The sequence below is a fragment of the Podarcis gaigeae genome (assembly GCF_964106915.1).
Source record: "Podarcis gaigeae genome assembly, chromosome: 3".
NCBI lineage: Eukaryota > Metazoa > Chordata > Lepidosauria > Squamata > Lacertidae > Podarcis > Podarcis gaigeae.
In genome coordinates this window covers 36,834,336-36,859,094 of record NC_139680.1, presented here as the reverse complement: position 1 = coordinate 36,859,094, position 24,759 = coordinate 36,834,336, and the positions used below count along the sequence as shown (strand labels likewise).

Here is a 24,759-nt window from a genome sequence, read left to right as displayed (position 1 = left end):
CTCTCCCCCCTTCCATTAACAGAGGCTTCTACTACATAAAAAGTCCCTCTGCAAATGGAAGGCACCATTGGATAAAAGCCACTGGGATTAAACAAATCTGTTGGGTGCAGGTAAGTAAGGTCCAGTCAAAGGCGACTATGGGGTGCGGGACTCATCTCACTTCAGGCCGAGGAAGCTGGTGTTTGTCCATAGACAACTTTCTAGGTGATGTGACCAGCATGACTAAACCGCTTCTGGCACAACAGGACACTGTGACGAGTGCCAGAGCGTACAGAAAAGCCATTGGGCGCACCATAAATTGGAGCCATAACTAACTTTCTGTGCATGCTCACCCACTTCTGAGTGTTTGGTCCAGTGCAGCAAACTGCTCATATCCAGTAAGCTGTAGCAGCCAGTATGCCTGGGCAGACCTGCAGTGCCACCAACCCAACACCGCTGTCACCACAGCCCAGCTGGATGTGGCTGGAGAAAAGTAAAGGCAAGAGGGAACTGTGCACATGTACTGGCAGGAGTGCTGGATTGGCTCCATTAGTGTACCCATGCAGCCTCAACCTCACCATCACCCTTTGCCCCTAACCAAGCCCTGTGCAGGTAAGTTGTAGCAACACCAGTCTGAGGGTGTCTCTGTTTCACCACAGTGACTGCTGCTGACAAGAAGAGTTTACACACAAATAGCAGCTATAATATAAATCACTGAGGATAGGTAAAACATTAACTCACATCTCTTCCAGGTGTTCCATCTGTTCCTTGCTCTCCACTATCTCCTTTTTCACCCTAGGAGAAAAAAACAAGCAATTCTTTTTACATTCTTCAAAAAGTGTATCTAAATGGAGAACAATTGTGGAAAATTTAAAAGAACAATGACCTTTTTCAGTATAACGTGTAACTGCATCGGGAAACTATTGCATTTTATTTATTTATTTTTGCACTAAGTACAGTTGAATTCAGACACATACAGCAAATTGGAAACGTATAGCATCACAACTCAATGGATTCAGCAAGGTTTAGTAATGCTCAATGAATTCAGTTATGTTTAATAATGGAATTCAGAACCAGGAAGGAAAATGCTGCAATAAAAATTACAGTGAAATTTGCTAACTGAATTTCACAGTTAAGAACAGAGAAAATTTCAGATGCAAAAGAACTACAACTGGCATTAATTATTCTTGTTTTTCCACCATTTGTTCACATCCTCCATATTATCACCATCCCAACAACTTTCAACCTGCATCTGACAGAGCAGGCTCTGGTCCATGAAAACTTGTCGGAATAAATTAGCTAGACTTTAAAGTGCCACAAAATTTGTCATTGCTGCTATTATCCTAGCAGCTTCTGCTTATAAAATACTGACTTAAATTGCTATGCCTTCCATGTCATCAGAAGTACCACAAACACAAAAACTGGGAACGGATGGTTAGTAGACACAAGCTTTACCTACACAGTATTGCAACTGCAATCAAGCCATTATAGGATCAATCTGTAAATTCCCATTCAAAGAAGATAGTGCAGTAACCAAACCCCATAACAGACTTGAACTCAGGTGCAGGGGGAGAGGAAGATAATAACCTTGCTGCAGCAGTTTGTCCTGCTGTGCTGTGCTGATGACCCCCTTTTTAGAAATCATGGCAGATGTAGAAACCAGGACTGAAGAGCTGGAGTTCTATTCTTTCAAAAAGTGAGCTAAAATTAAAGAGAAATGGCTCTCCTAAATAATGGGCTATTAATGTGGGGAAAGTGGCAACCGAAAGTGGTGTTTACTTGAAATACACTTTTAAGTTACTTTCCCCCCCTGCCTTTTAGTATACATTGTATTTTACCATTCTGTTTAGATGCTGTTTCATCTTATTGTTATTTTAGTTTTGATTTGTGTATAATTGCCTACTGACATTTTGAGGCTTTTCTTTTATGCTCCGTATCTTAGTGGTAGAGTATGTGCTTTGCCTGCAGTTCACAATCCCAGCATCTCTAGGTAGGGATGGAAAACACTTTTGCCTGAAACCTTGAAGAGCTGATGTCAGGCAGTGTAGAAAATACTGAGATAAATGGACCAATGGCGTGGGCTCCGTACCAGGTAGCTTCCCATGCCTTTGTGCAAGCATCCCTAAACTCGGCCCTCCAGATGTTTTGGGACTACAACTCCCATCATCCCTAGCTAACAGGACCACTGGTCAGGGATGATGGGAATTGTAGTCCCAAAACATTGGGAGACCCGGGTTTGGGGGGTGCCTGCCTTTGTGGTTCTGGCTTTTTTTATACACTTTTTGTCTTACTGTTTAGCTGTCAGTAATTCTTCTTCTTCATATGATTTTGGTTAACGGCCAGAGAGCCCTGTGAATTTTGCACAGTCACCATATTTCATACAAAAAGGAAAACAACTTGGAAGAAGAACCACGCTGTTGCCTGCTACCTTACTGCAAAGCAACACATGGAAAATGCAAACTGCAGTGGTGAAGCGTGAAGCATGTTCAAATCCTTCCCCCAAAAGGCCTTGTTCTGCTGAACAGTACCTTCCCACCTACCCTTCAATAACACTGTGGGTGCATACATATAAGGTAAACGTGCTTTTCCCTGGAAAAGTGGCAGGTGGTTCCTAGGTCCAGGAAAAAGGAAGGCAGCCTGTTCTGGAGAGGTGGGGGTGAGGGTTGCTGGGGGTGAGGGTTGCATTTCACCTGAAGGATCAGGTGTACAGTGGCCTCAGTGCTACAGGATGCCTTTTAACAGATTGCCAGCAACAACTATTCCTGGACAGAGATAGCAATTCAGTGGCTGCCCTCGGAGCTGGCCCTCAAAGATGGTACAGAGACAGCAACTGCTGCAAAATACTATGGCCATAGTGCTGGTGGGCCTTTCTGCAAGGGACCATGGGACGCTAGTCTTGAAAGATGTTCCCTGGCTGCCAATACATCACTGAGCATAATTCAAGGTGCTAGTTTTGACATATAACGCCCCCAAAGGCTCAGGACCTGTTTACCTGTAGAAACACCTCTTTCCTTACTGCCCTGCTTGGACCTTGAAATCAGCTAGGGATGAATGGGGTCAAAGGGGTTATGATCCACCAGAAGGCCTTCTGGCATCCTGGCTTTGGAACATCCTTTCATCTAGGGTTAGGCTGGCACTGATTTTATCCATCTTTCAGTGCCAGCTGAACACCTTCCTCTTCGTGTAAGGCCTGCGCTGGAACATATGTGAGAGATATTGGCAGTTTTATCTTCTGCTTCTTCTTGTTTTCTTGTATTTTAAATTGTTGTTACCTACCTTGAGATCATTTATGATTAAGGGCAGGATAGACATCTTATAAATAAATAAAAACCTGTCAAGCTCACGATTCTCTATTTCACTACAAATCGCTCTTTTGCAGCAAAGAATGAGTCTGTCAAATTTTATTACACACATTTGTTTGTAAAACTGTTAAGACCCTGAGGTTTTCATCTTTAGGATCAGTTCAGGTTTGTTCACCTTGGTTTAATGAACTATGGCTTGTTCAACCAGAATAAGCATGGTACTCACTGCATCTTTCCCCTGCCTTCTCCCATGCGCTGTTATGAAAGACCTTTGTGGTTTGTTAACCCATAGTTTCCAGTTACATCTGAACTTGGAAACTGAGGCTTAATATCAGATATTAACCCACAGTTTCCCAGTTCAGGTGTAGAGGGAAACTGTGGTTTAAGAAACCCCCAAAGACTTAAATTATTGCATGTGAGGCATGAGGTAAAAGGCACAATACTTATTTCTGAACCAGGCATTAGAGTACAAGCAACCTCTCCATCAACAGTAGCAGAACAGCTAGTTAGCTGATTTTTGAAACACGTCTGGCATGTTCTTAGGTCTTCACTATTTTATAATGGCTTGACTAAAGCTGGTGACTGCTCAGCTAAGCAAAAACTGGCAGCCAAGAGGTAAAAAAAAATGTATTATTAATGTCCCTATTGTTGATTATTCCTGTTTTTCAATGTGGGCATTGACATGTATAAATGAGAAGCCTCTAGCAATTACTGAGATCAGTTTCTACTGAGCCACAAACCTGAGGCTGCATATAGGTGATCTCTGTAATCACACTGGCACACCAGCAGTTATATGGATATATATATGGTCACAACATATGGTAACTTTTAAGTAAGTGAAATTAAGGGCAGCCATGAAACTTAAAATGTAGATTCACTAGGTTCTGAGAATGAATGCTATTCCTGAAAAATGAAAGGGGTTATGTTTCTCTAAACTCCCATATCTACCAAAGTTGAAACTTAGCCCTTTAAAAAGCAGTACAATATCAAAGAAGAGTCTCTATATTATTCATCACTTTAGTTCTGTTATCGTAACAGTCCCGAACTAAGTTGACTCAACTAGATGATTTCTGCTCCATGTTTTTAACTCAAAGCTATTTTTCCAGTGTAAACAATACAGGTGTACTTGACTTCCAGCATATCAAAGCCTAACTAGCCCTGGAATTTTCTTCCAAATTTTATGCCTACTACTATATACCCAGTTTAATGTTTTGCAGGCTGGCAAATTTATAAAATATTTTATAAGTGTTTTTATTTTATTTTGTAAACATTGTTTATGTTCTAATTCTGGAACCTTAAAACTGATGTCCTACAATTGTTGTGGAGTTGCAAACCATCAATTGGGGCTGTCTGAGCTAGAAAAGAGTTGTAGAACCAAGGCTAGTGGCAGCCGGGGAAGGGAAGAGAGAGAGCCAGATGGAAATGGAAGAGTGGAATGGCAAGCAAAGAACAAAGAATAAGGAAGCAATTGTTAGAAACTCTGGTTTCATTCAGTGAATATGGTGCATTTTTCTTCCCTTGAAGTCTTTATTATTTCCTTGAGTCTACAAACAAACCCATCCTATCCTTCACTTTTTCCACATTACTGCTCATTACTTCTAAAAGCCCTGCGCCTTTTTATAATTTTCTACCGAATTCCAAGAGTGCCACAAAACAGTTCCAATAATGGCTGGTGGGGGGAATTCGTATTCATGGAAGCAGCTTTTTGTTGTTGCTGCTGTAGGGGCTCTAATGCCCATGTTGCATGGGTCACCATTAACAGAACTGCCAGTCTTACATTACACTGTTCAACACACACACACACACACACACACACACACACACACACCACCCCTTGAGTGTACTTGGTGTTTAGAACTACAAGCACTTCACAAGGAACTGCAGTGAGAAAGAAATGAATACATATCAAGGCCAGTTGGTAAACAGGTGTGACTAGATGGCGAGTTGAACAGATCCATGCCTGGTTCACCATGTGGCAACACTAGATAGCACTGCCAAGTTTGCAACTTAAACTGCCATACTGATGCAAGACTTCAGGATTGAGTGGCGGCAGAATACACATGGACTTTGTTGCAAGGTGTACATTTGGCAGTAAACAATTAAATGACCACCTTGCTGTGCTGTGCATGGACCCACTCCACTCATATTCTCACCATATCAAAATGGGGAGTTCCCCTGCTGCGCAAGCAACTGAGTAGTTCTCCCCATCCTCTAGCACACAGTCATCCACAGCTCTTCTCAAACATCCAGCTTCTGCCACTACCTCAGCTGATATCTCAGAACTCCATATCCAAATCACCCTGACCAAAACCAATGAATACACTCAGTGGCCATTTAAAAGCCCTTTAGAGACAGGAGAGTGCCTCAGGAGAAGACTCTAGGCTTCAAACTTATTTCCCAACGTTTCCCCCTTACTTGGTGCACACACTCCCCACATGATGATGTCATCACTATTTCACCTCACTTTCTCCCCATCTTGTACTGACAACAAATTAGAGGGAAGAAAAACACTCCCTTACTTTGTTTTTAAGAGAACTGAGGTAGCCAACATGATATCTGAGAGGAATTCAAGCATTTCTCACGTCTCCTACCAGCAGTCCTTACTAAAATCACATTCACAAAACAAACGCTGCCTATTCTTATCCCTGAACAAAGTAATTGGATAAAAAGTCATAGGAAGCCATGCTGGTCCATCATTGGGGGGGGGGTTAAAAGTCACAGTATTATGATACCTTCATGACCCAAAATTAGGTGTGAGAAACCTGTGGCCCTCCAAATGTTGTCAACTCCAAATCCCATCAGCCTCAGCCAGTGTAGCTATTGGTTAGAGATGATGTGGGTTGTAGTCCTACAATACCTGGAGAGCCACAAGTTCACTACACCTGCCCTAAATTTGGCAACAAAATTACTACTAGTAGTAATCCAGTCATTACTACTAATTTATAAAGGTCCTGCTCCACAAGTCTCTGCCAAGTGAAGTGCGGCAGGTACCTGAACTTGCAAGTTATTTGGGATGCTATGAATAAAGCATAGATCTCTGAAGAACAGGATTTGTCTTCTCACATAGAAGACTTTAAATTCCTACAAATGGTCTTCAGCAGAAAGGTTGCCAAGATGCTGAGAATTTTCATGTACAAATATTTTTATAACAACAATATTTGCAGTATAACAAAGTGCAAGGGGCACACTGCTGAATCCATAAATGAGAGATATTAAAAACAGATTAGACAAGCACCTGCCTTAGATGTGATTATGAGTAGCGGATGAAATACATGACACTTAAGGTCACTTACAGGCCTAAATTCTATAATTAGCCTTGCATTTTCATGACTGCCAGTTTACAACTCCATATAAATTGGGTCCAGATAACAGTGATAGTCAGTCATTTCCCCTCCAGATGTTTGAATTTAGCAAATTGGAACACTGAGCTGAAGACACAGGCCTTTAGGCCTTTGTTCTGGTTTGCAGACAGAGATCTGGTATGAAGGCTCTCCAGCTTGGAGGCATTCCCTAGTTGCATTCATGCCGACTGAACCAGACTGCTCCCAGAATTACTGGAAGGATGCTCTCACAGTAAGATGAAAAACCTTGAGAATAGAATATTAGTAATAAACAAGAAATGGGAATGCAGACATCTCTCCTGGGATCACACAGCCTTGATCCCCACCCCACATCCCCACTCTTCTGCCTTCTTCTGGGATATTTATATCTCCTTTGCAAAACTAAAACAATAGGGAGAGGGTCATATGCAGTGTTCTTCAGGAAGGCATGACCAAAAAGGCTTTGGTGACAAACAACCAGAAGAATATAAGAAAAGCAAATTTTGAAAGCGCCCTTACTGCTCACGCAATAGGTCAATAAATCATATTTTAAGATTGATTTCTGATTTCTAGCTGGAGAACATTCGAGTCCTTACAAGAAACAGAAACTAGCCCCGTTCCCTTTTCTTTTAAAAAGTAAGTCAGGAACCAATCTTTTCCTGTCAGTAGCTGACAAATGGCATTACTCTCACATAATGCATTTTTAAGACATCAACATTTACTGTGGATTCAGCAGACTGCTACAATTGTTGTTTAGAGACTAGCAGATTCTGCACAGCGATTACAACAATGTCAAATGTGTGATGGACTGGTGAGCATGTATTGTAAAGCCTCAGCTTCACAAGCTTCTGATACCAGTGTGACCTCTCAGTTTATATTTCTGCAAGTTCCTTAATTTGTTATACTGCCATTCCAGCCTTTGTTTGAAAAGTTCAGAGCAGTGTACGTAGATCTCCCCTGCCCCGTTTTGCTGCTGCATGGCATGCAACAGTATTATCTACTTAGGTTCTCTATTTTGCAGGAGAGTTACTTCTGGCAGTTAAATATCTGACTGATAGACATTTTTATAAGGCTTAAATCCTATGCACAATTTCTTTGGAGTAAGCCCTATTGATCACAGTAGGACTTCTTTCCAAGTAAATATCTATTAAATCGGGCAGCATCATTTTCTCAACGAGAAATGGACTTACTTTTAATTTTGACTTTTCATTTAGAATTAATGAATCTTCTTACCTCCAGTATTTCTTGCAACATGAACTCATAGATGTCTAGCGCTCTGAGAGCAAAGAAGGTAATGCTGTTTCTCCTTTTACATTTTGTTTCAATTTTTATTTTTCTCATCATGTTACACATACCATTATTAAACACTGGAAAATCAATATCCCACTACAAAACTGATGCACTAGAGGCCACGTTCTTCGCTAGAAATACTTTATTGATTTTATATAGGTCAAATTCCCCCCCCCCGCCGCCGCCATAGACTATTTGCACCTGGATATTTGCTGCTGCAAGTGGAAATCAATTTCTGTTCTCTAATAAACTTAACTTTTTATCGTTCTCAGAACAAAAATAAAGCGCTGCAAGCTGTTTTCAAGAAGGGTATTGCTCACATACAAATAGTAATCTGTATGTTGTGGCACAGTCCCAAATTGGCCACAAGAACAATATTTTACTACCCTGTCCTCTTTAGTTTTTTTTTGTCAGAACATTCTTTTATTGCCAATTATATACATTTGTCAGGAGTGCCGCTAGGTCCCAGCTCACAGAGGACCAACGCCCAGTGGATGTTATATACAAAAGTCTTTATTAAAGTTTAGTTTCCATTTCCAAGCTCTGGGCGCGCAGACCCACGTCTCTACGCTAGACCGGCTAAGTCCCCTCTGACTCACTGCTCCACCCACACCAGTTTAAGATTCTAGCCCGGCTCCACCTCTTGCGCTGCTCTTTCCTGCGCTGGGTCCTTCTGCCCTCTGGGGTTCCCTCCTTCCTGGACTCCTCTGACGCTGAGCCTCCTGAGTCTTGCCCCTCCCTCCGGCGGGCTTTAGGACCTGGCTCCCTTCCCGGGCTCCCCGCTGTGCCGCGCTCCTGTTCATTTGAACTTGGCGCGCGCGCCCAGCCGGTGACTTTCCTTCTGACCGTTTCCCCGCTTCCTGATGTGGGTGTTGCCAATCCTGACTCCTCTCCTCCCTCTGGTGGTGAGGACACTGGTCCCGACTCCTGGGACTCCCCCTCCCCACTGCGCTCTGGTGGAGACGCTGGTCCTGATCTCCAGCTGCTGCTCAGGGACTCCCCGCTGGCCCCTTCCTCCTGGGGCTTCCCCCCTGGACCCCCCTTCGCTCTGGCCACCGGCGCTCCCTTCTGTGAGTCCTCCGATTCGCTAGAGAGGCTTGTGGAATAACTCTGGCCACTGTCACTGCCTGCGCCCCCCTCGTACTCCTCCTCCTCACTCTCCATTTGCTCCCCCTCCTGTGTCTCTCCTTCTGAACCCCTGACATCCATCCCCCCCTCGAAGCCCCCCCTTCCCCCTCCCCCTCTTCAGGTGTGGGTTCCGGGTGCTCTAGAGTTGTCGGGGTGAGTTCAGGATACAGTTCGTCCCCCGAGGCGTGCAGCCATCGTGAGAAGTCCGGAAAGTCCTCCATGGGCTCGTCGACTGCGATTCCCTCCGCTTCCATCTCCTGGGCGGTGTGTTCGAAATCTGAGGTCGCCCCCAAATCACTCACAACCCCTTCTCCCCCTGTCGCCTGAGGTGCCGCCACTTCGTAGGGTCCCTCCGGCACGTCTCTGCGCCATCCCACTTCGGGTTGGTCCTCCCACCAATAAGATCCCCCCGTGCCAAAACCTGAGAGCGATCCCTCTGGGGAGCTGCCTCCCGGAGCCGAGTCCTCCGCTGACGAGAAACCCCGGAAAGTGCTGGCCGAGAGTGTGGGTGTGAACAGACAATCATCGAAAAAGCCCGCCGGCATAGGCTTGTGCGGGAAAAGTGTATGGAATTCTTCCTTGAGCAATTGCTCCTCCAATGCGTAATCCGGCACCCACCTGTTGGTGCTGGCCGGGGTGTCCTCTGTGGCGAGAAGATATTCAATCCCGTCCTCCCCCCACCTTGAGTCTAAAATCTCAGTGGCTTCGTTGAGTGGCCCCCTCCTCGGCGACCCCCCCTTTTTGGGCGCTTCCCTGAGCGGGTCTGGCGCTGTCCCTGGTGCCTGAAACCTGTGGGGCTCTTTGTAGGGTGTGAGCACTGATCTATGAAAGACCGGGTGCATTCTGGACCCCTCCGGGAGTGTTAAATGGAAGGCCACTGGGTTGATCTGCGCCTCTACTTGGTAAGGCCCTAACTGCTTGTGCCCGAGCTTCTTCTTGGCCAACGATCTGGCCGGAACTGCCTGGGCTGCTAACCAGACCCAGTCTCCTACCCGAATATCTTCCCCAACCCTCCTGTGTCGGTCTGCCTGCACTTTGTAAGCCTGTTTCGCCATCTCTAACTGCCTCCTGAGCTGCTCGTGGATCTCCTGCAACTCCGCTGCCACTGCCTCTGCTCCCTGCGGCTCCCCCACCCTCACTTTCTCCAAACCCGGGAAGGTTCTGGGATGCCGCCCATTGTTGGCGAAAAACGGTGTCACAACCGTGGACACGTGTTTCGTGTTGTTGTAGGCAAACTCAGCTAGCGGTAGGTAGTCCACCCAGGTCGAGGGCTGCTGGTTCGCGTAGCATCTCAGGTACTGCTGCATGATGGCGTTGACTCTCTCCGCCTGTCCGTTAGTCTGCGGGTGTCGCGCCGACGCCAGGCTGACCTTGACGTTCAGGAAACCCATCAGCTTTTGCCAGAAGTTGGATATGAACTGGCGCCCCCTGTCGGACAGGATGGACCGTGGTAGGCCGTGCACCTTGAACACGTGGTCTATAAACAGCTTGGCGGTCTGCTCGGCTGTGGCCACCTTCGCGCAAGGAATGAAGTGGGCCATCTTGGTGAACAAGTCTACTACCACGAGTACTGCTGTCTTGCCTCTCGAGCTGGGCAGATCCGTGACAAAGTCCAGGGCCACCCTCTCCCACAGTTCGAACGGTGTCTGTAGCGGTTCCAACAGGCCCGCCGGCGGCTGGTGTACTGGTTTGGCCCTTTGGCAGGTGTCGCACCTCTTGACGTATTCCGCGACATCCCCCCTCATCTTGGGCCACCAAAAGTCTCTGGCTACTAGGTCCACCGTCTTCTCCTTGCCGAAGTGTCCCGCGCTGGGCGCGTCGTGCAGCTGTTGCAGGACCCTCGCGCGGAGGTTGTCTCCCGGCACGTAGAGGGCTCCTTTGCGGATGAGCAGGCCGTCGCATATTTGGAAGTCGTCGTCCCTCGCCGTGCCGCTACGCACCTCCTCCATCTTGGCTCGCGCGAAGGAGTCTGTCTGCAGCGCGCGACGCACCGCGTCCAGGTCCACCGTGGCTGACGCGCATGCCCACGCCTTTGGTGCGAAAATATACTTGGCCGCCGCGGCGCCTCTTCTTCGAGATACTGCGGTTTCCTGGACAGCGCGTCCGCCATGATGTTGTTGTTTCCAGGGATGTATTCTATTCTGAAGTCGAAATCTGCAAAGAACTCCGCCCAGCGGATGTGTCTCTGGTTCAGGAACCTCGCCGTGCGCCAGTACTCCAAGTTCTTATGGTCCGTACGGACCTGCACTGTGTGTTTGGCCCCGACGAGGAAATGCCGCCACGCCTTGAAGGCTGCATGTATGGCCAGTAACTCCCTGTCCCAGATGGTGTAGTTCTGCTCCGACTTGCTGAGTTTCCTGGAGTAGAAAGCGCATGGCCTCCAGTCCCCCTGGTGGTCTTGCTGCAACAGGACGGCCCCCACGGCCCTGTCTGACGCGTCCGTCTCCACTCTCATGGGCCTGCTGGGGTTCACGTGTAGCAGGTGTTCCTCGGACGCGAAGAGGTGCTTGAGCTTCCGAAAGGACTGCTCTGCCTGCTCCGTCCAGATGAACTTCTTCTTCTTAGAACTGAGGGTGTCAGTGATGGCCGCTGTCTGCATGGCGAAACCTTTGATGAACTTGCGATAAAAGTTGGCAAAGCCGACAAACCTCTGGACTTCCTTTCGATTGCGTGGGCTCTTCCAGTCCAGCACTGCCCGTACCTTGGTGTCCATGGCGAGTCCCTTGTTGGACAGTTTGTAGCCCAGGAAGTCCACCTCCGTCATGTCGAACTGGCACTTCTCCAGCTTGGCGTAAAGCCGGTGCTCCCGCAGCCGCTGCAGTACTTCCCTGACATCTCTCTCGTGAGCCTCCGGCGACTCCGAGAAGATGAGGATGTCGTCCAGGAAGCAGACGCACTTCTTGTAGAGAAGACCCACCAAGACATGATGCATGAATGCTTGAAAACAGTGGGAGCCATTTTGTAATCCAAAAGGCATAACTCTATATTCATAGGTGCCCAGCGGCGTAAACATGGCCGTCTTCCACTCGTCACCCTCCCTCACTCGTATGAGATTGTACGCTCCGCGTAGATCCAACTTGGTAAAGATGCGCCCCTTCCGCACCGTCGCCAGCAGGTCATCGATCTTGGGCATGGGGAAGGCTGAGGGCTTGGTTTTCGCATTTAAGACGCGGTAATCAACTACAAGCCTCTTTTGGGGCGTGTCCCGCTTCTTTACAAAGAATACAGGGCTGCCCCCCACCGCCTTGGACTCTTGGATGAATCCCCGCTTCAAGTTGTGATCTATGAACTCCCTGAGCTCCTGCAATTCATCCTCAGACATGGAATACAGCTTCCCCGTCGGGAGCGTCGCCCCCGGCAGGAGGTCAATCTTGCAGTCGTAGGGTCTGTGGGGAGGCAGCTTGTCCGCTTCTTTCTCGCAGAAGACCTCCAAAAACTCTTTGTACTTGTTAGGTACCGCTTGCAACATGCCCAAGTTCAGCTGTGGTCCATCCTCGTGCCCCTCATCGTCCAAGTCAGCCAGGATGCAGTGTTCTGCGCAGTAGGAGGAGCCGAAGGTCAGTTGCCGCTGGTACCAAGCTAATGCCGGCCTGTGCCTATCCAGCCAACTCATGCCCAACACAATGGGCGTGTCTGACAGGCGGGTGACGTTGAAGCTGATGACTTCGCGGTGATTACCAATGCGCATCACCATTGGCGGCGTCTGCTGCAGCACTTGCCCTCCCAGTAGCTCCCTGCCGTCCACCGTGAAGACGTTCAGAGGTACCGTCGCTGGCAGAAGGGCTATGCCATGTTGCTGGATGAAGTCCATGCCTATAAAATCTGCATTGCTCCCAGAGTCAATCGTAATGGGGATTTCCACAGTGAGCCCATTGGGAAGTTGAAGGGATGCGGTGAGCTGCACTACTGGTTTGGGTGGGAGGGGGTCTGTGGGCTGTAACATTACTGGGGATTGCTTCACTGACTTGTCTGGCTGGCCCCCAGTGACTCCATTTCCAGCCAGACAGTGGAGTTTTCCTGCTGTGATGCACTCTGCTGAACTGCTTCTGTTACTGTCGCTGCGGCTGCAGTGTGCTTGTGAAACCGCTGGGGACACTCTTTCGCCATGTGCTGAGCACTGTCGCAGATGTAGCACTTCCTGGTCCCTCTAGGAGGCTTCATTTTGACTGCTCCCGGCGTTAGGGCTCCGGCTGTGGACTGAGCCTTAGCACCACCTATCTCCATCGGCTCCTCTCCTCCTCCCAGCGGTGGCATGGATCGAGCGCGCGCCGCTTCCTTGGGAAAGGGGGGTGGTGCTTTCGTTGGCGTGCGGCCCCAATGCACTTCCTCTTTGTCCCAAGAGCGTCCTTCCAGCCTAACCCCAATGGTGAGTGCCCTCTCCACAATGTCCTTGGTGGTTTGGGGTCTCTCCCCCCTTGCAATTTCGTCTTTCACAGCTCCGTTCAGCCCCTCCCAGAACAGATCTCTGACGGCAGGCGATTCTCTCTCCCACCCCAATGCGTTCACCAATGCGAAAAAACGTGAATGATATTGCCTTACAGTGGCTCTACCTTGTCTTAGTCCGTGAATCTGTTTCCTAGCGATATCCACATCAATCTCAGACAAAAAACACACATCCATCACTTTAAGGAAGGCACCCGCATCTTGGAGGGCTGGATCCTTATCTCTCCAGAGATTGCGCAGCCACGTTTTCGCCTCTCCCCGTAAATGCGAAACAATAAATCCCACTCTTTCTTCCTCATTTTTAAAGTCCTTGTCAAGCAGCTGCAGTGCATATAGTACATCTGCTCTGAAGTTAGGATACTCCTGCAGGTCCCCATTGAAGTGAGACACAAGGCTCCCTCCTCTGTTCCCCAGCCCAATCCCTTCTGGTCTGATGGCCGGTAGCCTCTGTGTAGTTAGCACTTCTAACCTGGTTCGCAGATCCTGGCAGGCAGCAGCTGCTTCCTGTTCCTTCTTTCTGGACGCCAAAATTTCTGCGTTCAGCTGTGTCACTGCGTTTTGCAGACTCACTATCTTCTCTTCGGTAGTCATTTCCCTGGTTTTCGTGAGCTCGCGAAGCACCAATCTTCACCCCTCGCTGCTTTCCCACACTCCACGAGGTTTTAAAATTGGTGGAAAATGGTGAGAGGGGACTTACTGTCAGGACTGCCGCTAGGTCCCAGCTCACAGAGGACCAACGCCCAGTGGATGTTATATACAAAAGTCTTTATTAAAGTTTAGTTTCCATTTCCAAGCTCTGGGCGCGCAGACCCACGTCTCTACGCTAGACCGGCTAAGTCCCCTCTGACTCACTGCTCCACCCACACCAGTTTAAGATTCTAGCCCGGCTCCACCTCTTGCGCTGCTCTTTCCTGCGCTGGGTCCTTCTGCCCTCTGGGGTTCCCTCCTTCCTGGACTCCTCTGACGCTGAGCCTCCTGAGTCTTGCCCCTCCCTCCGGCGGGCTTTAGGACCTGGCTCCCTTCCCGGGCTCCCCGCTGTGCCGCGCTCCTGTTCATTTGAACTTGGCGCGCGCGCCCAGCCGGTGACTTTCCTTCTGACCGTTTCCCCGCTTCCTGATGTGGGTGTTGCCAATCCTGACTCCTCTCCTCCCTCTGGTGGTGAGGACACTGGTCCCGACTCCTGGGACTCCCCCTCCCCACTGCGCTCTGGTGGAGACGCTGGTCCTGATCTCCAGCTGCTGCTCAAGGACTCCCCGCTGGCCCCTTCCTCCTGGGGCTTCCCCCCTGGACCCCCCTTCGCTCTGGCCACCGGCGCTCCCTTCTGTGAGTCCTCTGATTCGCTAGAGAGGCTTGTGGAATAACTCTGGCCACTGTCACTGCCTGCGCCCCCCTCGTACTCCTCCTCCTCACTCTCCATTTGCTCCCCCTCCTGTGTCTCTCCTTCTGAACCCCTGACAACATTAATTTGTTTTGGCCAAATTCAGTTGTAATATGCTGCAGGCTTCCATAATTTGCTCTTCTCAGAATAGGGGGTTCCTTGCAAGCATGAAAGAGAAATAAGCCCTTGGCCTGAGCTCTGCAGACTTATTTGTCAGAGTAACACACCACACTTGCCAACTACAATACAGCAATATATGTTCTACTGCTACAACACTCTCATCTTTGAAAAATTATCCTGAACCTTAAAGTGTCCAGTCAAGCTAAGTCATGTTAACAACCACTTCATTCGTTTTGTAACAAATGAAAAACTGAACCAAATGGAGTGTGTTTGGTTCAACTTTCATTCACTGCAAAACAAATGGGTAAAAGTGGGTTCACACTCATCCTCAAGTGAGGGAGCTTATCTTCTTTGGCAGAAAATGGTATCTTCCCAGCGGCTGTCTCCTGTAATTGTTCCCCCAGCTCCTCTCCTCGCACGACACATCTCCTCCCTCAACCAAAACAAACAACAACACCCCACAAATTAAAAATGGTTCATTCTAAAGATCATAGACCACAATATTCAAAATAGTCGCTTTGCAAACAAACTGCTTTATATCTTTTTTCTGATCTACCAAGATACTGCCCTGTTTGCTCCTGCACCCCCCACAGGACCATCAGAGCTCTCAACATTTTTGACCCACCAACGTGTTTCCTGAGCAAAACTCCATTATAAGTAAGTGCTAACATATGGTTACTTCAGGTTTTTACAGCTTCTGTTCCCCAGTCTTACATACTTTCAAGAGTGCTGGTTCTGAAAATGTGCAAAAAATGAGAGCAGTTACTGCAGAAAGATGTGGGGAGGACTTAAACTTTAAAGCCAAGAGCTGTCACAATGCAGCCATTCACAAGAACCTTCCTCCATGAGACGTACTCCGCACAGGTTTTGGCTCACATTAATAGTCACCCTCAGACATCTGTCCACACAAAGCAGATGGTAATAGGCTTAATCAGAGAAATGCAGCATGTAGGATTGTGTCCAGGATGGCTTCCCTAGCCCATCTGTAGGGCAAAGCTGTTTTTTGTTATTAATGCACATCCTTCTGCCCTTGCCACTTTAATCCATGCTTGGGAGTGCAAAGGGAATCAAAAGGGCCTCACTTCACTCCATTACTTGCCACCAAATCTGATACTTAGCTGGTTTGCGTCTTACACTGTGCCAGTTTGTTTTAAACCAAGGCTTAATCATGAACTTGCCTCCTGCCCCCAGCACAGGATTCCTTAACCCCACAAGGCGATGTGCACAGCATGAACAAGCCACAGCACACGGCAGTAGTAAGTCATAACTGCACCAATGTTTGTTCTTGGCTTACATCTGGCTTACTGTTTGTGGTTTGCCGTGTCATGCAAACCCAGATCGTAGTCGGAAGCAAACAAGCCACAATCTGGGTTTGCATGACATGGCAAGCCATACTGTGACCTGTGCATCTGTGGGAGCAGTATAAAGCCAGGTCAATGGTTTCAAACAAGGACTGGGAACCTGTGGCCCTCCATATATGGTGGAACTATCACTGAGCACTGGCCATGCTGGCTGGAACTGATGGGAGTTGAAGTCTAGAGGTCCACAGGTTCCCCACTTCTGATTTCAAAAATCTACAGCCTAGTGTGACACATGAAAGGGGCCACTGCATTGGGGGGGGGGAGTGCTGTTTTGGAGCATGGTTGAAAATTCTTAGTGGTTCAATTTCAGAAATGTAGAAAATGTTAGTTCCAAATTCAAATAGAAACTTTTATTTCATGACTCATGATATTGTATATATGGGGCAGGGAGGGGTGGTGGTGAAGGCCCATGTTACAAGTTTGCACTTGCCCCAAAATGATGCTTGGGCCCCAACTGTGTGTAAAATGGGATGTTTAAATTCCCTCAGTGAATAGGTGTTTGACACATTCCTTTCTTCAACCTCTCTCTCCCTCTCTCTCTCTCTCTCTCTCTCTCTCTCTCACACACACACACACACGAATGCGCACGCACACACTTCTGGCTTTCCTTGTCAGAGGCAATTCCATTACAACAGTATATTTTGAAGAGCTATAGATTATTATCAGCATCTATGCACTAAAGGACTGCTGAATGTCAAACTCTGTTTAAGCACTCAGAGATTCCTATAATATTTTGGACAACCACAAAACACTTGTTAGAATCAAGACCAAAACCAGAAAGCTATTAGCATTTGTGACTGCACATTTTTTCAAAGTCTGCATTAGAGTGAAGGAAAACTGAACACAAATAGTGCAGCCAGAGTGGCAGCAGCAGCTGCAGCCATCCCAACCCAGTGTCCAAATAAAATACAATTGTAAGACATAAGGATGCTTTGACACAGCTGCTGGGAAGCCACTTAAAATCATTAAAAGGTTAATTGAGAATTATTTAAAAATAAAAACATGCTCAGATATCATCCAAGCATGTCCCTTTTATCCATCTCACAACTGCTAGAAATAATGAAAGTTGATAATAACTTTTCTCTTTTTGCAGTATCATTTGCATTCCTAGATGGTCAAAGTTATTTTTAATCTGTTGTATACTTCATTTTTAGATGCAAAAACAATCTGCTTCGAAGAGGTGCAGTCATCGGACCTGTCTGTGGGTTTCGATCAAATTTCAAAACTTGAAGAGTTACAAGCAGCATTTGTACACCAGGAAAGTGTCCCCTGGTCCTACACATGCAGGAAAAAATGTCAGCTCAAGCCAATCCGCAATAGTAACATCCTAAGCAAATAAAGGGACGCGGGTGGCACTGTGGGTTAAACCACAGAGCCTAGGACTTGCCAATCAGAAGGTCACGGTTCGAATCCCCGCAACGGGGTGAGCTCCCATTGTTCAGTCCCTGCTCCTGCCAACCTAACAGTTCGAAAGCACATCAAAGTGCAAGTAGATAAATAGGAACTGCTCCAGCGGGAAGGTAAACGGCATTTCTGTGTGCTTAGTCATGTTGGCCACATGACCCAGAAGCTGTACACCGGCTCCCTCGGCCAATAAAGCGAGATGAGCACCGCAACCCCAGAGTCGGCCACGACTGGACCTAATGGTCAGGGGTCCCTTTACCTTTAAGCAAATAAAATCTGTCCTAGTCTAGGTGCCACATGCACCAAGCCAACACAGCAAACTTTTTTGTCATCTGAGAGCCTTTAAAATGAAGCAAGTTGTATTCAGCCTGTTCCCTATGCTACATCAACCTAAACCTTCTAAAAAATAACCACTAAACATGTCACCTGCTCAAATCCAGTTCAGTCACTCAGCCGGCCCCAGGAGTCCATGAAGCTACTGGCAAAGTTGTAACCCAGTGAGGATGGGATGGAGACACAAATAAAACTGGCACCCACCAATAATGCCTGTTCACATGACTACTGTGAATTGTGAGATTGCAGAAATCCCTTTTGAAGCTGATGTTGGAAATCACATGGAGTCCACCATGCATCACGTCTGATGATGGACATGAGATTCCTCTAATGATTGCAGCTATAGTTGGTACATGATTCTATGAAAAGGGGTTAGCTGGCAGTCCTAAGTGCAAATATACAATAAATTACTGCTGGCAACATCAGTACCTTGTAACATTGGTTACCAAGTGTTTTGTCAAGGCTAGGTTTATGATGAAATATGAACAATGGTTATAAATTCAATTCAAACAGTAAATGTCACATATTTGAAAACAGTTTTCTTATTACTAGACTGAACAGCAGAAGCCTTGCACTGAAGTGCTCTATCAGTGGCCTAGTTCACAATAAGCCATTGAACAAAGTATGGTTTAAATGGGAATGAGAAGCATGCTTTAATCTATAGTTCAATGTGACATGCGAACTAGGCTGTTATCTTTATAGAAAGTAGGAGTTTTGCATCTGAAATAGTGAGGAATGGGTCTCAGGTTAAGGTAGAAATAATTAAGCCAATATACAGTAATATCAAATAACATCAGTTTATAAAATACAGTATTATTTACCTTTTCTCCAACTTCACCTTTGTCACCCTTCAAGCCATGTTCACCCTGGTTTTGGAAGCAATGTAAGAAGTCAGTAGCATGCAAAACTTCTAAAACAACCATTTCAACACATTGAAGCAATGGATACTGCTTTACATTTCCCCTTTTGTGTTTCTATGTAAGAGGAGGGATAGCTAATTACTCACTTCTTAAAAGAATTACAGAATATATTTTGACTCATAACAATGATTGAGATGGGGCTTCTAAATATACAAAAACCAAGCCTCAAAGGACCTTCATCCTTCGATGTTTCTGTGTCGCCTTTATTGATAATAATGTTAACGTTCTGAAACATTTTCCTTTTATTAAAGCAGGGAAGATAAAAATATAACAATAAAGGTTTGCATAGAATAACTCGCCATTTCAAATCTAATATCCCCATGAGGTACCTGACAATTGCAAGTTTGATCAAAATAGCTTGGACCATCTTTATATTTAACAAAACAGAACAGAGGCCTGCAAACCTTCACACTTCCTTATGATCCTATATATTTGAGATGTATAGACAGAACTTACCACCTTACGTCCTGTTAAAGTACCTCTGGGTGGTTATAATCTCCAATAGTTCACTATTTCACTGATCCTATTCCCTTTTCTTGTATTCTCAACAGTCATATGAATGCCATGCACAGAAACAATCTAACTTAATAGCTAAGATCACCATTTTACTATTCATGGTAGATAAAACACTGAGTGCTATTTCTAGCAGCAGACTTTTTATTAGCAATGGAGTAGCTGAGAGACAGGCATTTTACTGTCTTTTTGTTTGAAAATGGTCATTCAAAATAGCCACCCAAGCTCTTATTTCCTGTAAAACAATGCTTCATTGATAGATCTGAAAAAATAGGGGTTAACTGGAAAAAAAATCTTATATAGTATAAGCAACAGAGACGCGTAAAAAGATGTGTGCACACACACAAGTGAAAGAAGTTAGTTTAACTGTTGCAAACCCGGAAAATGTTATAGATTTTAAACAAAAATGCCTACATATATTATAAACATTTCTTGGGTAAATGTGAAGAATTTTAAAAAATATTTTAACAGCACACCCAGTCTTATTGATATGATGTGTTCTTGCAGCAAGTAGAATACATTGCTTATCTAGAGATCTCAAGCTGAGAAAATGTAAATGCATAAGCCTGGATATTAAGCTGTGTGTACAATATCTATTACACTAGAACGAAGAGGCTGTGCGGTTTCAAGAATAGATTCTGGAAGCAGTGTTTGAATGCATCTTATGAAAAATCACAATACAGAAGTTGGATAGTCCCTCTAAATCTGGGAAAGATGAATTTTTTTCTATCAATAGATTCACTGATATAAAGTACTGTACAATAATCATGACCCTTTAATTACCAAATATACACAAAACATATTTTGTCATGTTCAATGCACATTCCACTGGTGCTTAAAAGAACACTATTACTTTACAGGTTAGTATCAAACAATGGGCCCCATGTTTTTACACAACATTAGACTGGAAAGAAGCCAACATTGTGTTTTTCTTCTTGCTATCTCTGGACCACCTTTTCGTGTATTCATCTACAGTACTTATATTTGACCTTCCATCAAGAAGTTTGGGGTGCATTTTATTGTCACAGCAAACCACTGAGTTTGATCAGAACATGGGAACTTTGATACAGCTATTCAGTGAGTTCAAGGGATTTTTGCAGCCAAACCCAACATTCTACTCTTGCTACTTCTGGAAAACAGAAAGGAATAGAATGAGAGAAATAAGAAACACAGAGCTGCAATAAATTGATATAAATTGGTTCTACCTTTTCACCAAAACCACCAGGAGCACCAGGAACACCAATCAGACCATCTTCTCCCTGAAGCAAATTATATATAAACTGGATTATCCATCAGACATTAACTAACTATTTGGAAACATTTCATGTGGAATTATGAAGAAATGATAGCAATGTTCTCCATTATCCCATCTTACTTATATAGATAGATCAATCTAATATTTTCTAACCCAACTGTAACACTAAGGGCTAGACTAGTCTGGATATTTATAGAAGTATGAGCATATTTGCCCAATATATAAAATATAGTGTCTATAGAACAGCCTTCCCCAACCTATTGCCGATCTGATGTTTGGGACTGATGGGAGTTGTAGTTCAAAACATCAAGAAGTTACCAGTTTGGAAAAGAGCTTTAAAGCTTTAAAGAGTGGGTTTTCACAGGGAAAGCTCAGGGCAAAATAACAAAAAACGCTTGGACACTGTGTATTAAGCACAGACCTCTGCCTGGAATGAACAGGGCAAAAAGGAACTGTGGATAAGCTTGCTTAATTTGACAGTGTTTGATAAACTTTGGTCCACACCTCACTATCCATATGGTCACACTGCATATTTTTCAAGGTGCAGTAGAGTCCCAGTTACTTACAAATTATCTAAGCCAGGGGTGTCAAACTCAAATTCATTGGGGGCCGCATCAGCAGTTTGGTCACCCTCAAAGGGCCAGTTGTATCTGTAGGACTATGTGTTCACTCTTTATTATCATAAATTATTGTCACCGCATTAAATTATTACCGTTTTTTTGTAATAATGTAGACGGTGCAGAAGGATGTTATGTGTTTGGAATGTGCGTGTGTGCCTCTCTCTCCCACTCACCCCCCCCTCCCAACAGCCATCCCATATTCCCAAAGAACAACTTAATCATGGGCATCGTCGGTCCTGGAAAGGCTGGCTGTGCAAAGATGGAGAGGGAGGCGAAATGAAGAGGAAGGGAAGCCCTGGGCTGGTGAAATCCAGCGTGGAGGAGAAGAGGACGCCTCCCACAGGGTGAGTTTGCATGCCGGGAAGGATCGGGAAGCAATAGCAGGACGTGCAAGGAGAGAGGGGCTTTCGAAGCCACCCACCCTGTGAGCAGACTCTCCTTTTAAAAAAAAAAAAAATGATGATGATGGATTCTTAACATCTGGTGGGAATTTTATTTTCTCTCTCTTCCTGCTTGATCCTCCTCCCACCACCAAGCTCGCCGCCGCCGCCGCCACCATCAGCATCTCTTTGCATTTGATGTGCAAGTCTTGGAGGGGGGAATGCAGAGGAGTTGGAGGCAAGGCAAACGGATATAATAACGCGGAGAGTTTGGCGAGGAGAAGACGTGTATGCTCCGGATTGCTGGCTTGCTCCTGGCTGAAATCAGAAATCCGATTGCGCACTGGTTTGTGATTGGAAATCTAATCAGATCCTGGGATCGGCGAGGGGGGAAAGCGTGAGAGCAGCGGAGGGGGGCATAGAGGGAGAGAACAAAAGAAGAGCCCCAAAGTTGGCGTTTCTGAGAAAATAGATATTCAGATATTGCAAGGGGACGCGCCTCGGTGGAGGGCAGAGGGGAAGACACGGGAAGCGCGGCCGTGGGAACCCCCGATGTAACATGGACGCACATGGATCCGCTCGCAGAGAAGGAGCCGCTTGGCCGGAGCTGAGCAGACATAACAAAATCGTGTTATTAAACCAAACAGCGGCCGTTTCAGACAGACGGGGCTGCCACTGCTGCTGGTGGCGGCGGCAGCAAGGGAAACCTTCTGCAGAAGCCAAAAACGCTTCTCTCCCACCAAGAGGGATTCCAAGGTGGCTGAGGATTGGAAGAAAAGTGGAGTTTGGGGGGCAGGCGGGGAGGATCCAGCATCCCTGGAGAAGATCCAAGGCTGGAATAAAAAAGTTTCTCCGAGGAGAAAGACTCTCCCTCCGCAGCGCGGAGAGACCTGACCTTCCGCTTGCTCTTTTTGAGCAGTGAGCGGGAGAGAGAAGCCAGCTGCCCGCCTCGCTTCGGCCCCCGACGAGGAAGGCGCAAGTTGAGAGACGCGGGGACATTTGAAGCAGCAGCCACGTCCTTAAGAGCGATGGGGGGAAGCAAGTAGGGAGCCGCACCATGTAAACTTTCCTTGTGTCAAAAAAAACCAAAAACCGAGAATAAAAGGTGAAGGCTGGCGGCCGGCGGCAGCTACACGGGCCACATGATGAGGTCTGGCGGGCCGCATTTGGCCCGCGGGCCTTGTGTTTGACACCCGGGATCTAAGCTATCACAAAGGACATCAGGCAGCCCAGCATTTACATGCAGGCCCTAGGAACCTGCAAAGCCATTATATATTTTACATGTGATATTATTGTGCAGCTTGGAAACATCCCAAGAATCTATGGCTACAGCTGAATATAATGCTAAATCATTGTTTAGAGTTACAAGACTAAGTCTAGCCTCCTCCTGCTTTCATATGTTCCCTGTCTGGTTCATATTAACCACAGTTTTGCATGTCAGAAAATTCAACCACAGGCACTGCTAGAATATAAACATTCTATATTTACTGTATAAAATACATAGATGTAGTTCAGGGATGCCCAACTTCCAAGAGACTGCGATCTGCTACCACTAAAACTAAACAACACCTGGCAGTGATCTACTCATTGTATTGACCAAAGTTGTTAAGCTTTTTGGGGGGCGAATTGATCAGAGTTGTTGAGCTTTGGGGGGTGGGGTGGGCATCTATCAGGATCACGTGATAGACCAGGAAAGCCAAGCAATCAACTGGTAGATTGCCATCGACCTGTTAGACATCCCAGATGTAGTAACAGCAGCAAAGACTCACTGGTGATACACAACTTGATGGTGATGTTGGATCATTGATGGGGGTTGGAATGAGTGATAGATCTCTATGCAGAGAGGTCCTTCCAAAAATACAGATCCACTATCCATACAACCCTTGCCTCCTCCTTTTTTAAGTCACTCAACATCTAACTTGTCAAGGGAAACACTTGTCCTACCTGGTGAAAGTGAGGAAATGTGTATATCCAACAGTTGCAAGGTGTGGGTGCTTCTGTGCTACCACTGAGTATGCTTGCATTGCTTCATTTAACAAAATTGATACTAGTGAATTTTCAGAATGGAGATGTCTGTAAGCAATTAGCACTAAAACTGAGCATTCCACTTTTAAGAAACAAGGAAACAAATGAGTCATGCTTTGGAATTGGGGGTGCTTTAAAACATCTTGCTTGGAGATTATTGCTTGGCTTAACAAAAACAGCATCCAACTGTTCAGTAGAATCTCATGTGACCCTATAAAGTACCATCAAATGGCGATGTGGCTTTCTGTTGACCACATTTTGAGGGAATTTCTGCAGACTCATTTTTGTCTCTTCCAGAAGAAATTCCTGAAATAAAAGTTTCTCACAGCTGCTATTATATTTTTTGGGAAGTGACCAAAAAGGTCACTGGGTTCACATTACCATTACAGAAGACAAAGGTCCATGCTGTTAACTACTCTTTTGCCTACCCTGTCTTGTTGCATTGCTTCATGCTGTACAATAGAAAATGCATTTAACCATGGTAAACCATTTCCTCTTTTTCACTCACAGCTTTCAAAAGGGTCTAAAGATGATACTGAAACAATTTATTGTGGTGGGAATTAGACTGCTCTTTGGTTTTAAGCATGCAGTTCTGAATCCCACAGGATAAACAACTAGCAAAGAAGTGCTTCGGTGAGAGAGTAGTGATTACTTCAGAGTGTGGCATCAGAAAACAGGTGTAAGAAAAAAACACAGAAAAAAAATTGTACAGCAGAAAGTCATATATCAACAATTCTATACACATTACTTGGCCCTGAATGTGAAAATATGTCTGAATCTCAGGATGTAGATAATTACATCCGGTGGCATTTTCAGTGTGTTTAAATTTGAACATATGGCCATATTCCTTGTTCGATGAGACTTCATCTTTGCATACTATTCTTGCATATCATTCTTTCATTTCAGTAAAAAATAATAATTTCAAAGCCCTTTATTGTTCTGCATAAATTTAATTCAGGCTCATTGTGTTACGGGGATGCTTGTGACC

General features: G+C 45.9%; 1 protein-coding gene across 8 annotated transcripts in view; it reads right to left on the bottom strand.

Annotated features, from left to right (window-relative positions):
- COL19A1 (collagen type XIX alpha 1 chain) overlaps window positions 1-24,759 on the bottom strand; it is a 191,974-nt gene that overhangs the window by 92,619 nt on the left and 74,596 nt on the right. For all 8 annotated transcript variants that reach the window (XM_083730078.1, XM_083730075.1, XM_083730076.1 and 5 more), the window contains exons 11-13: window positions 20,697-20,750; window positions 18,880-18,924; window positions 721-774 (exon numbers count right to left, since the gene is read on the bottom strand). In XM_083730078.1, the coding sequence (XP_083586204.1) occupies window positions 721-774; window positions 18,880-18,924; window positions 20,697-20,750 (153 nt within the window). The remainder of the gene's footprint in view (window positions 1-720; window positions 775-18,879; window positions 18,925-20,696; window positions 20,751-24,759) is intronic.